The sequence below is a fragment of the Stegodyphus dumicola genome, chromosome X2, assembly GCF_044657685.1.
Source record: "Stegodyphus dumicola isolate Sdum_Otavi_A_Nest chromosome X2, ASM4465768v1".
Taxonomy (NCBI): domain Eukaryota; kingdom Metazoa; phylum Arthropoda; class Arachnida; order Araneae; family Eresidae; genus Stegodyphus; species Stegodyphus dumicola.
The window spans coordinates 48134916-48147965 of record NC_140781.1 but is presented as its reverse complement, the minus strand read 5'-3'; the positions used below and the strand labels follow the sequence as shown (position 1 = coordinate 48147965).

General features: G+C 35.1%; 1 protein-coding gene across 8 annotated transcripts in view; it reads right to left on the bottom strand.

Annotated features, from left to right (window-relative positions):
• The window catches only part of LOC118197781 (uncharacterized), a 120993-nt gene that overhangs the window by 40320 nt on the left and 67623 nt on the right, over positions 1 to 13050 (bottom strand). For 6 of the 8 annotated variants that reach the window (XM_085809900.1, XM_035369346.2, XM_085809899.1 and 3 more), the window contains exons 4-7: positions 7330 to 7422; positions 6755 to 6847; positions 6284 to 6376; positions 1206 to 1302 (exon numbers count right to left, since the gene is read on the bottom strand). In XM_085809900.1, the coding sequence (XP_085666026.1) occupies positions 1206 to 1302; positions 6284 to 6376; positions 6755 to 6847; positions 7330 to 7422 (376 nt within the window). The remainder of the gene's footprint in view (positions 1 to 1205; positions 1303 to 6283; positions 6377 to 6754; positions 6848 to 7329; positions 7423 to 13050) is intronic. The other 2 variants (XM_035369351.2, XM_085809901.1) reach the window with 2 other exon arrangements.

Below are 13050 nucleotides of genomic sequence, written 5' to 3'. Positions count from 1 at the left end.
AGTTGCAAGTCCCCGGACTGGAGATATCTATATTGGTGCAAGTGCTAATCTGTCGTCTACTTAGTTGCATGCAATTCTTCTAGGGTGGTGCAGCCCATGTAGTATTGGGTGGAACATTATTCACAACCACTCAGATGTTCAGGCATTTGTGTTTCCCACAACTGTGATCCCTGAGGAAAGGTAGTGGTGTTGCTATGCATTTGAGGTTTAACAACGGTTACAGAAAAATTCTGGTCTGTCAGATTTGGGTCTTAAGGCAGTAGCATGATTCATGTACTTCAACATTTGGGGGAACTTAGGCTGCCGACCCCCACCATGACTAATATGAGGGCTCCTCAATTGGGGCAGGTCTGAGTACTGCCAGATAGGCATATAATTTAACACAAAGCACATATACATATATATATACACACACATGAGCAGCTCCAGAAGCAGTCAGGGGGGTAGCTAGAGGGGGGCCATCTGTCTCCGGGCGCAGAATCCAAGGGGCGCCAAACTGATGTTACGACATTTTAGAATTAAATGTTTTAAATCCTTGGCAAGCAGTAGGGGGCGCGAAATCTTCAGCTGTCCCTGGGCGCTGAAACCCCTAGCTACGACTCTGGAAGCAGTGCATGCAGTGTGGTTGCAATAATATACACAATTATTTATACTGTTTCTCAGTACTTACATATGATTTATTGAGGAAATATATCAGTTTTTAAAACTGCATTAACTGACTTTCAACTTGGCAGAAATAATAATTATTTAAGTTTTTAGTGAAAGCTTTTTAACTGCATCACTATATGCAGCATTTTGAAAAATTGCCAAATATCCAATTTTATTAAAATTTATATTTATATTGATGGTCCACTGTATACACAAATTTACATTACAAATATTCTGCAATACTTTAAAGATGATATGATATGATATGTTTTATTATGGTAAGGCCTCAAGGGCTATCTGCCTAAGGGAAGGAATGCCTTCGTGGAGGACTTTCTAATGGTAACTGGCTCCTATATACGTTACACATGGGGAAAACCACGAAAACGCTCATGCAGCCAGCCCGTTCACGGGATTCGAACCTCGGACCGAACAACCAGTGTTCAGCGACTTTACTGCTCGGCCGCTGGTGGGCCCAATACTTTAAAGAAGGCAAGATTAATATTATTAATTTGCATTTTATTACAAATATATATGAAATCATTTGTTTAAAATCATACCGCTGATCTCTAAATCTTGACTCTCTTTCTTCTGAATATGGCCGCATCTTTGCTGGTTTACAACGAACTGTTTTCACAGGATTCACTGCATCTTCTACTAGAGCAAAAGTATATATTTTAAAGACAAACATAAAGGCATTATAAGCATAAGGAAATATGTATACACATGATCAATGATTTTTTGTTATTTATATTAATCTTCTATGCAAATGCAGACTATATTGTTAGGAAAACCTCAAGAAGGAAAACCAGTTTTCAATAGCATTAACAGCAGAGGTAACATTGGAGATACTTGAGCAAACAGCCTTCCTAGAGAGCCTATGTTATCTATGTAAGAGATTTTCTGAAGTGCTTTGCTATTGAATCTACAAGATGTAATAGGAATGATGTGCTTTAGGGCCTAAGAGAACATAGCAAAACATTAAGCAGCAACAAAACATGCATTCTCATAGTAAAATAAGTGGTGGAATGTGAATGCTGATATACAATAAATAAAGCACATGATGAAAAAGATATTATTATTTATGCATATTTAGAAGAAATAAGTATCCACATTCATTAAAATTGTTCAAATGAATGACCATCAAATACAAAAGAGGCATCACTGCAGTGCCAAAGCGGCTAGTATACTCTTTGGAAAATGCCCAAACATATCACATACGTTCACAGCAGTGATACAAATTCTGGTGGTACAATCTTCAGCAAAGCCAATCTAGTCAATGTGATGCATGTACTGTAGTTACTGGTTATCCATTTAAAGAAATTTTGAAAATATCAAAGACTACCTCCTGCAAATACGCACGAGAAAAGTTTTTGCCTTCCATATCCTTCATACTTACAGTGCTTCAGCATTCACATATCACCATGCAATGCAGTATGAAATTTGTTACATTTGTTGTTATTATCTATCACCACATAAAGCTCTGAGCATCATTCCTGTTACATCTGTAGATTTCTGCGATGAACTGCCATAAAATTATTTATCAGCTTGCCTGTAATGCTGGAATATTCTATTTATCTTCTATATGAAAAAATAGATTATACTCATTATTGTAACATTTATTTATAGTTGACTTTTATAATTATGCATAACCTGTAAATTTAAAATGTTCATCCACACAATTTTATTGAAATTATTCTTACAGTTTCAGCATTCAAGGAACTAAATTTTGAATCTACCTGCTCTTCTTCCCATTCACAGTTATTGATTTGAAAATTTATCAAGAGAGGTAATTAATTGAAAAATCTTACAGTATAAACTGCCTGATATAATTTCACCTTGCTCTCTTACAGATGTTACGTACAAAGGTAGTGATATAGTTTCAAAACTCAATCCAAATTCATCTGAAAGAAGTGTTTTGTTTTAACCATAATTGTTATTCTACATTTTTGTTTTAATGTATATTGTTAGAAATGCATCTATATAATTGCATTTACGCATTAATTTAAATTGCAGGTGCTCAATTCTTCTTGTTTATTTTCATAGCTTTTAATAGGAAAAATTATTCCTAAGAATTCTCTAACTGATGTTTAAAGGTGGGCATTTTATTTTATTTAACAATTATTAAGTAAAATAATTGCCAGAGACAGCAAATAAATAAAAATTTATAATTTATCCTTTTAATGTAATAAAAAAATGCAATATACAATGAAGATTCGAATTCCTATCCATTATATTATGAATACAAGGAGTTTCAATCCCTTGCAATTATGTTAAAATGCATGATTATTTATTAACTTTAAAAATTTAACCCAGAATAACAATACCGGAAATATATTTTTCATTCCAGTTCTTCGAGTAGATAATGATTTCGAGATGTTAGGCTGGCATAGAGTAAGTGGAATGCATCTACTAGATCAACTTGTTTTGAAATTTCATCAAGAGGTAATTAATTGAAAAACGTTACAGTACAAACTGCCTGATATAACTAATATCACCTTGTTCTCTTACAGATGTTACGTACAAAGGTAGTGATTTAATTTCAAAACTCAATCGAAATTCATCTGACTTTTACTGCTGGGGATAAGCCAGTGCAACCTGCCTGACTTTTACTAAAGTCCTAAAAGTTAAAGCTGGATAAGCCTGACTTTTACTGCTCAATCCAAATTTATCTGACTTTTATTGCTGGGGATAAGCCAATGCAAAATATTTCTAGTGCAAAATATTCATTCTCATGCTCTAGTTTTCTGCCAGCAACAGTAATATTTATTCATTGTACAAGAGAAGCACAAGATTACCTTGCAGTTAAAAAGTTCTGATATTACACCAAATCTTTATTAAAGACCTGCATACTTTTTGCTGTATTTACCTGAGATTTTTATTTCAACTAACATTTCATTACAAATATTTCAGCTGACATATTCAGTCTATAAATCAGATTTACAAATCCCTTTCATTATTTTTATAAAATTTAGTTATTTAAATCTAACGTTTATGTTTATTTGGGGGCAAGGTATTTGGGTCATCATTATCCCCACATGTTTAAATTTCTATGCAAACACTATACTTAAAGGCAAGAAAAATTTTGCACTATTTTAGCCACTTTATTATTTAATTTATACCTTTATAATGAGAGTTGCAAGGTTTATAAATAAGCCATCATATAATACCATTTTAAGCCATCTTTCTGGCAGATTTTCATTGTTATGGCAGTTTTAAGAGGCAGAAAGACTGTCCACAGCCTCTACTATCTCATGAAAGCTGTTTTCTTGGTGAGCATGAAGGAAAAAGCTGTAGATGTAAGCAAGATATAATAAAGTATTGCAATGCCCAAGAATATTTGCTGGATGTGATTTCAGTTTAAATCTTGCATGCTGTTGGTGAATTTTTCTCTTCCTTATGACCTAGCATTTCTGGTTTTAATTAAATTTGCTTCAATTGCTCAAAGCACAGGTTTAGTGGCAGCGTGACCATTTAGAATGAACTGATAATGGATTTTCACAGTGGTTCTCAGCCTATTTTGCCCCCCATGCACAATTATTATTTCCTGAAGAACATACTTATAGATTTTAGATTTAGATTATTTTTTAACACGTTTATAAGTTAAACAACAAAAAGTATAAAAAAATGTTGATAAATATCAAAACTTGAATAAAACTACATTTTTTATACTCATAAACTAAAACCATATACTTAACAGCTAAATAAAAGGCTTTCTGCATTCCCCTTGACTATGAATGTCCCCCAGGAACCTTCCCGCTATTGAAAACCTCTAGATTATCATTCAAAAATTCTAACCAACATGTAACATTTAAGTTTGACAACAGTTTTAGGAACCTAAGAAATGTTCCAAGCTCTGCCTTTGTTAGGATTACATAAATAGACCCACTTCTCACTGGATATGCACTTCAGGAAACAAATTTTAGAAAAAACCTTTAATACATTAGCCTCAGGGCTGAATTCCTTGTATAAACTGAAACGGAACATAAGATACAGGCTAAGCCTAACACATTTATATGCAAAACGTTTGATTCACACTAATGCATTTATTTAGTTTCAAACAAAACCTGCTAAAAACTAAACATGTCTGTTTTGCTTTCATCATTGCGATTTCTGCAAGATTAAATTATGTTAACAACATACAGAAGCCCGAATTGATCACTCAATGCTGCACTACAAAGTAACTAAACTTCCAATTATGAGTCTTTCATATAATAAACAATTCATGTGCTGAAAATCTGGTTGATTAGATAGCTCATTTTTGGTTGAAAATGAGTTTCAAAACCTCACTGAACAGTGGTGCCTAAGGAGAAAGTAATTCAGTTTCATGAAAAGTTCCAGGTAGCAATTTGAAAGGATATTCGTAGCAGCAGAAGCAGATACGATAAGGACCAATCAGATAATCTGGAGTATGTTATTTAACGTTAGAAATTACATAATTTCTGTCAGAAACAGGAAATGGATAAGACTTGCAAATCATTCTATTTGAATTTTTATCTAATAGAATTGATGTCCAAAATTTAAATGAGTAATGGTTATAATTCCTTTTATTTTTTTAATAAAACAATCCAATTTACATTAGTCCCTTTCTTCTTGGCCAGCAACGAGAATGAATATAACTATCTCCAGCACTTCTCAGGAATGCCATACGTATATGAGGACAGTCTGAGAAATTCAACACATTCTAAAGGTAAAAAGAGGAAAAAATATTGACTGCTTCAAATTTAGAAAAGAATACTTGAAAGAAATATTTAACTGCATTTAATGCAGTTAAAAATCTAACTTGATCGTGTCTTTAGACATGAACAATTCTTCATAAGGCAGTGATTTTCATGTTGAAACAAGGGTATAGAGGAGAAAATTTTCACTAACATTTGGAGATAATGCTGTACAATGAGGAATTATTATAAGAAAAATATCCTCCATAAGTAACATAGCCTTAAATGCTGAAAGATCTTTTACTTAAGGGGGGAACACCTAGTTTACCTAATAAGTTTCAGAATATCTGCAAGTTTAAGATATATTGTTGCTTGAGAATAACATATAAAATTTCACTCATTCCTACAATATGTATTGGTGATAAAATTCATTCATTTCTAAAAGTAAATGGCAGACATTTGGAAAAATGTGTTACAATTAAAGAAGTGAGATAAAACTATTTTTTTAAACCCACATTTATTTAAGTTATCATTAGTCATCAGATTAAAAGATAATTATTTAGGAAATTAGAGGAAGATGATTTTACCTCACAGATGGGATTGTGACTTATAACTGCTGTTTTCAAATAGCTCCTTAAAAAAAAAAAAAAAAAAAAAAAAAAAGATTCTTCTTTTCTCGACACAGATCATAATTTACAGCTGCCCCAAATACTGCTTAATTTTTCCTATTTCTACTAAATTTTATCCATAAGTTACACCCACAAAGAAGGTATTCCTAATTTTTGTATAAAATGAAAGTATCCATGCAATTCTATGCAAACTCCAAGCAAATGTTATGAAATTCTATGCAACAGTATCAACACTGTGAATGGAAGATTCAATATTATTACATTAGAGCTCAAATAAAAGATTAAATATTTAACAGTACTTAATAATGCAAGATTCATTTCATTATACACTCAAATCAGGAGTGTTATTACCTTGTGGACTTTTACTTGAATCTTCACTAGTATTTAGAATTACTCGCCTTCGATGCCTTCCTTGCCAGCCCTGTGCTCGCATTTTCGTTTTTCCTGCAGAAAAAAGACCTTTTAGACATTACATTTTCAAAAAAAAAAAAAAAAAAAAAAAAAAGATTCTTCTTTTCCCGACACAGATCATAATCTACAGCTGCCCCAAATACTGCTTAATTTTTCCTATTTCTACTAAATTTTATCCATAAGTTACACCCACAAAGAAGGTATTCCTAATTTTTGTATAAAATGAAAGTATCCATGCAATTCTATGCAAACTCCAAGCAAATTTTATGAAATTCTATGCAACAGTATCAACACTGTGAATGGAAGATTCAATATTATTACATTAGAGCTCAAATAAAAGATTAAATATTAACCAGTACTTAATAATGCAAGATTCATTTCATTATACACTCAAATCAGGAGTGTTATTACCTTGTGGACTTTTACTTGAATCTTCACTAGTATTTAGAATTACTCGCCTTCGATGCCTTCCTTGCCAGCCCTGTGCTCGCATTTTCGTTTTTCCTGCAGAAAAGAGACCTTTTAGACATTACATTTTCAAAATACTGCATAAGAGAAATAAAATAGATTATTGCACAGTTTTTAAAAATAGATAGTAAAATTTCTTCCTGTAATTATAACTGCTGTTTTCAAATAGCTCCTTAAAAAAAAAAAAAAAAAAAAAAAAAAGATTCTTCTTTTCCCGACACAGATCATAATCTACAGCTGCCCCAAATACTGCTTAATTTTTCCTATTTCTACTAAATTTTATCCATAAGTTACACCCACAAAGAAGGTATTCCTAATTTTTGTATAAAATGAAAGTATCCATGCAATTCTATGCAAACTCCAAGCAAATGTTATGAAATTCTATGCAACAGTATCAACACTGTGAATGGAAGATTCAATATTATTACATTAGAGCTCAAATAAAAGATTAAATATTTAACATTACTTAATAATGCAAGATTCATTTCATTATACACTCAAATCAGGAGTGTTATTACCTTGTGGACTTTTACTTGAATCTTCACTAGTATTTAGAATTACTCGCCTTCGATGCCTTCCTTGCCAGCCCTGTGCTTGCATTTTCGTTTTTCCTGCAGAAAAGAGACCTTTTAGACATTACATTTTCAAAATACTGCATAAGAGAAATAAAATAGATTATTGCATAGTTTTTAAAAATAGATAGTAAAATTTCTTCCTGTAATTACAAAAGGCTCTAAACTTTATTTGCATTTAATCAGACAGTCAAATATATCCTTTGTTTATTCCATTCTTAGATGGTGTTATCCCTCCATTTTGTTATTATTAATTAGTAATTAGTTATCTTGAAGTAGAAAATGAGAAGCATGACACCAATTTGCCACGAGTGTTAATTAAGTATTTATCAAAATTGTCAGGGTAATTTTCACAACTGAAATAAAATTAGACCAGAAATAAATTATATAATAAAAATTTAAAAAGAGCTTACTAAATTGAGGATGACTAAAACAATTTACTATGTTCAAAATGAGATCGAGTGTATTCAACATACACCACAAGCAGACCGGTCTTTGAAAGTTTTGGCCGTACATGCTTTGCATTAGGACGGCAGGTTCAATTCAGAAAGTGAAGCTTCGCGGCAGGTGGCGCTTTACTCCTACCACTGTGAATCGTATTAGATTTTTTTAAAAAAGAAATATGGGATCTTGTATTGCCCACGGACATGCAAGGACAGTATCTAAATGAATTTCTATGTTATATTTTCAACGAAAGTATTAATTTTTTAAGTAATACAGAACAGTGGCTTCAAACAGGTGACCGGCGGACCACATCCAGCTCTCAAAATGCGGTTTTTACAGTTCTAGTGATACTCTCAGTTTATATGAATTGGGCTGATATAGCCGATTGCTACTGAAGGAGAAAAATATTGAATAGATTGGAGCTTTGTCAATGTACCCCTGTATTCCTAAACCCTTGACTGGAGTAACGATGAAGAGCCTCCATGTCGGTACAATCTGTAAATTTAGTTCGCCAGTCAACAGTTGGTATTCTCATGTTTCCAGTCTTCTTCTACGAGGGTTGGAACTTTAATAGTGGCAACACAGCTGAAAAAACGCTATGCAACAAAACCAAAGAATATCGCGTATACCACATGTAAACTACATACCTACCTTACCTCTCAGCAAAAGGACTCGTCCTGCCTACGTCACATGCATGCGGAGTGACGCGAAGAACGAAACCTTGTATTAGCTCGCGGTCTAAAGTAAGTGTTGTCAGGATGTTTTCAAAACAAGAACAACCATGTTAGATAAAAATTGAATGTGCCAGAGGTCGTACAGCACGACAGTGTCATCAAGGGCTTCAACAGGCTTGCGGAGAACCTGCATTGCCTTACAGAACCGTAGCAAGATGTCTGAAAGCATTCAATGAAGGAAGCCAAAACGTGGCAGACATGCTGTGGCCAGGTTGTCCGAGTGTCAGCGATGCAGACGTGCAAGCTGTTGCCGCACTAATGGACAGTGATCGCCACCAAACGATTCGTCAGCTGGCCGGACAAACAGGATTAGCGCATACGATTGTGCTGCACATTCTGAAGGAACGCCTGTCCATGAGAAAAGTTGCTTCACGATGGGTTCCACATCAATTGACGGAAATGCAGAAATGGCTACGATACGATGCTGCCCGAACCCACCTGGAGCGCTATGAGCGCGAAGGAGATGTTTTTTTTACACCGTATCATTACGCTGGATGAGACTTGGGCCCGATCGTACCAGCCAGAACTGAAACGCCAATCAAACGAATGGCGTCATCACGGATCACCACGACGTTCGAAATTTCGTCAGAACCCCAGCAATGTGAAAGTTATGGTGATTCTCGTGTACGACTGTGATGGTGTCATCCTAACGCATACCCTTCCCCCACAGCAGACCGTCACTGCGCAGTATTACTGCTCATTTTTGGAGCACAATCTCCGACCAGCTTTGAGAAAAAAACGGCGACACTTTCTGCAGAACGCTCCTCTCACTTTGCATGACAATGCTCGGCCGCAAGCAGCGCAAGCTGTGACTGATTTGTTCAAGCGATGGGGCTGGGAAGTGCTTTACCATCCACCATACTCTCCTGATCTAAGCCCTTGTGATTATGACTTAATTCCTAAGATGAAGGAACCACTTCGTGGCACTCGCTTCCAAACTGTTCCTGAGATTCTTGCGGCAGTAGACCGGTCCATTCAAACTATCAACAAAACAGGCGCTGCTACAGATATTCTGCGACTTCCACATCGTTGGAAACGGGTTGTACACAATGCTGGCGACTATATTGAAGGACTGCAAAACATGGTGACATGAATCACTTTTGTATTCCTTGTAAATAAATAGTTGCCACTATTAAAGTTCCAACCCTCGTATTAAGCTAGTACTATAGATATATTCAATTCTCAAGTAAAGCACTCGTTAGTTAGCTGGATGCACAGCTGCATATTCCCTATTGCTATACAGATCAATTCATAAACACGGCCGCCGCTTCTTCAGGCAGGTCTTATTTTCGGATTAAGGAAGAAAACTGGGAACTCTCCCTCCTTCTCGATTATGTAGACCAGAGCTTGAACCATACATTTAGCTCTCATAAAAGCATTTTTATGCAGTTCTAAGCTAAAATTGCTTCCTCTTTTATACAATTACTTGCAGGACCGCCTTATATACTGGGTCATCTGAAAAGCTGTACGTTCTTTTGATGATGAATATAAATGAAGCAGTCCAAAAACCAATGCTTAAATTGTACCGGACTTCTCAGTTTCTCAGGTAAACTGTAATTCTAGCCGGAGCGCACGGGAGCCCTAAATAAAGAGGCTCCAATACTTGCTTTATGTAAGTGAAACACAGTTTCAGCAGACAAATTTTATTTTAAAAATAAATATACCTCTAAAAATCGATTATAACTTCCGAATTCATGCCTATGTTTCCACTTGGGAATAAACGTTTTGAAAAAGGTTAAGACTTTTAAGGAAAGAAAAGCCCCTATTCACATATCAAAGGCTTATTTTCCAGGTTGTGCAATAAGTTTATGAAAGCGGGTAAAATATTTTGTCTCCAAAAGTAATGATACTGATTACTTTGATCTTCCATGTTCAGTGCTAGTGACCTCTCACTGCAGAGCTTCTGCAGACTTGAACTATGTAACCAGATACGAGAGACAAAAATTGTCACTTATGCAGACGTTACATTTATTCGCATATTGTCATCGGATCAGATTCGGGGAAATTTGTTTGCTCAGTTTCATTCTGCTTGACAGCGAGAATTATATTCGTAGGGCATCGCGGTCAGAAAGGGTTGGACACTTCTTTCTTTGATTTCGATGCTACAATTCTCCATTAAAATTTCTTTCCATACTCACATATTGTTTCTATCATTCTCTGTATTTTCATTAGTGACGCTTTAATCGTTTCACTTTTTTTTCACTTGCGTGCTAGAAAGAGAAGTTCTTCCCCCCCCATTAAAATTGTACGTTGTACTGCATATTTAGAGCCTAAATTCAGCCGGAGGCCGGCTGATCTATTTCCTAGTTTCTTTTCTGAAAATGTAAGTCGATTCGGAGCCCCAAATAAGACGGGGTTCCATAATTTATTTCCTTTATTTAACTATTTATAATCAAGTCAAACAACAAAATATCAGCGTTACATTTGCAAATTTTCACAGAACTAGTTTCAATGATTTTACCGAATCATCATCCTCAGCTGCTAAAGTGAAACTGCTGATTTTGCACTTTGGCAGCTGAGGCTGATGGTTCAGTAAAAACCATCGAAACCAGTCCTTTGAAAATTCGCAAACATAACCCTGATTTTTTGTTGTTTGACTTCTAAATTAATCTTTGTTTGACGTGTCATTTTAACCTATTTATAATTACTTTAATGACTTACTAAATTTTTATTTAAATCTTTATATTTATCGAGTTTTCATTTTCATTTAATTGTTTTAATTATTACTTATTATGTTTATTTATTTATTTCCCTTCGTCCTGACGGCCTTCCAGAGGACCCTGCCAAAAACATAAAAAAATTTCACTGAATCACTGAAATTTCACTGAATTTGTGAAAAAAATTTCACAAATCACATAGCCACAACTTTGCTCTATGACTTTTTGCCATTTTTCCAACACGTAGAAAAATCCTTTTCTTTAAAATGCGATTATGATTATTCATAAAGTAGTTATTGAGGTGTGTTTTGGCAGTCTCCAAAGCAGTGAACTCCATACTGTTCAGAAAATTTTGAAGTGATCTGAAGAGATGAAAATCGGAGGAGTACGGTTTGGTGGATACGGGAAGAAGGTAATACAAAAGGTAGCATCATTGCTTCATTTGCATCATTAGTTCGGGATTTACTTAGGAAACCTGACCCTACTGATCCTTATACAACGCTCAAAACTGAGTTAATAAACTAACATTAATAACTTAATGTTAGTTATTCATTCAGCGTTTCCCTCTTACAGTTCAGCCTAATTTAGCATCGGCTCCCGGTATTAAATTTATACAAAGCTGCAGAATCTTAGGAGTAAATTCAACCCCTGGGAGTTGTGTCGTTTTTCGCACAGTCAATCATTCTTTTGAGGATAAATTATTTAAAGAAATAGAAAACTTAAACGTATTCATCGTATTTCCCTTTCTCGTGGTTGCTCGCCAAATAACGGAGATAACAATAAAAAAAGGAGCAATTCCAAAAGGAGAGATTATTCTATTTACTCGTATCATAAGGGATTTGGGAAAAAAAAAAAAATGCAGAAAAGATAAATGTACCAAACCGACTGCCGATGACTGCATACGGATGGACGATAGCGTCCCGCCCGAGTTATCTGCAAACACGGAGAGCTGCGTTTGTCTTCCTCCGCAAGCTCAGATAAATGATACGGATTTGGATTACTATCGAGAAAGACTTATGGATTTGGAGAAAGAAACAGAGAGTCATAAATTAGTGATCAAGTCATACCAACGGAACAGGTCTGTCGCGGATGCTGATATTCTCACCGAACCGCTGATGAAAAATCTACAAGTCCTGCAAGCGCAAGCTACGGAGATCAGAGGTAAGTGCTCTTTTTCTTGCTCTTCAGGCATTGTTCCCCCCAAAAAGAATTCTATCAAGCGAAAAAAAGATGAAAGTAAATCTAAAAGGAAATTAGATGCTAATTCAGGAATTGTGGATAACGATGGTTTTAAATTGCCAAATAAAACTGCCAAGCAGAAGAAATTAGAAAAAGTCCCCTTAGTTGAAATTGCTAATAGATTTAATGTTTTGAATGGTAATGTTGATAATGTGAATAATGAAAATGTTAATGTTAATGATAACCCAGACGGGCAGGTAATGCAGCAGCCGACCGCTAGCCCGACCCAGGCTATCCCGCCCATTATGGTAAACCCAGGCAAGCTAACGCATGAAGCGTTTTTGAAAGATTTATCACTAAAAACTGAGGTTAAATTTCTAGGCAAAGTTAAAGGTGAACTTTTGAAAATATTACCCAGAACAGCTGATGATCACCGTATGTTAAGTGGACTCTTCCTGGAAAAAAGATAGAACATTATGTGATAAACGCCAATTACGCACGGCCAATTAAAGTGGTCTTCAGAGGGTTATCCCTCACCACTAAGACTGACGATATTGCTAACGCACTTACAGCGAAAGGTTTTAGCATCAGCAAAGTCACTCAATTAACAAGAAGAAGGTCTCTGTTCCTTGTGCAAGTCATTAAGAATGATA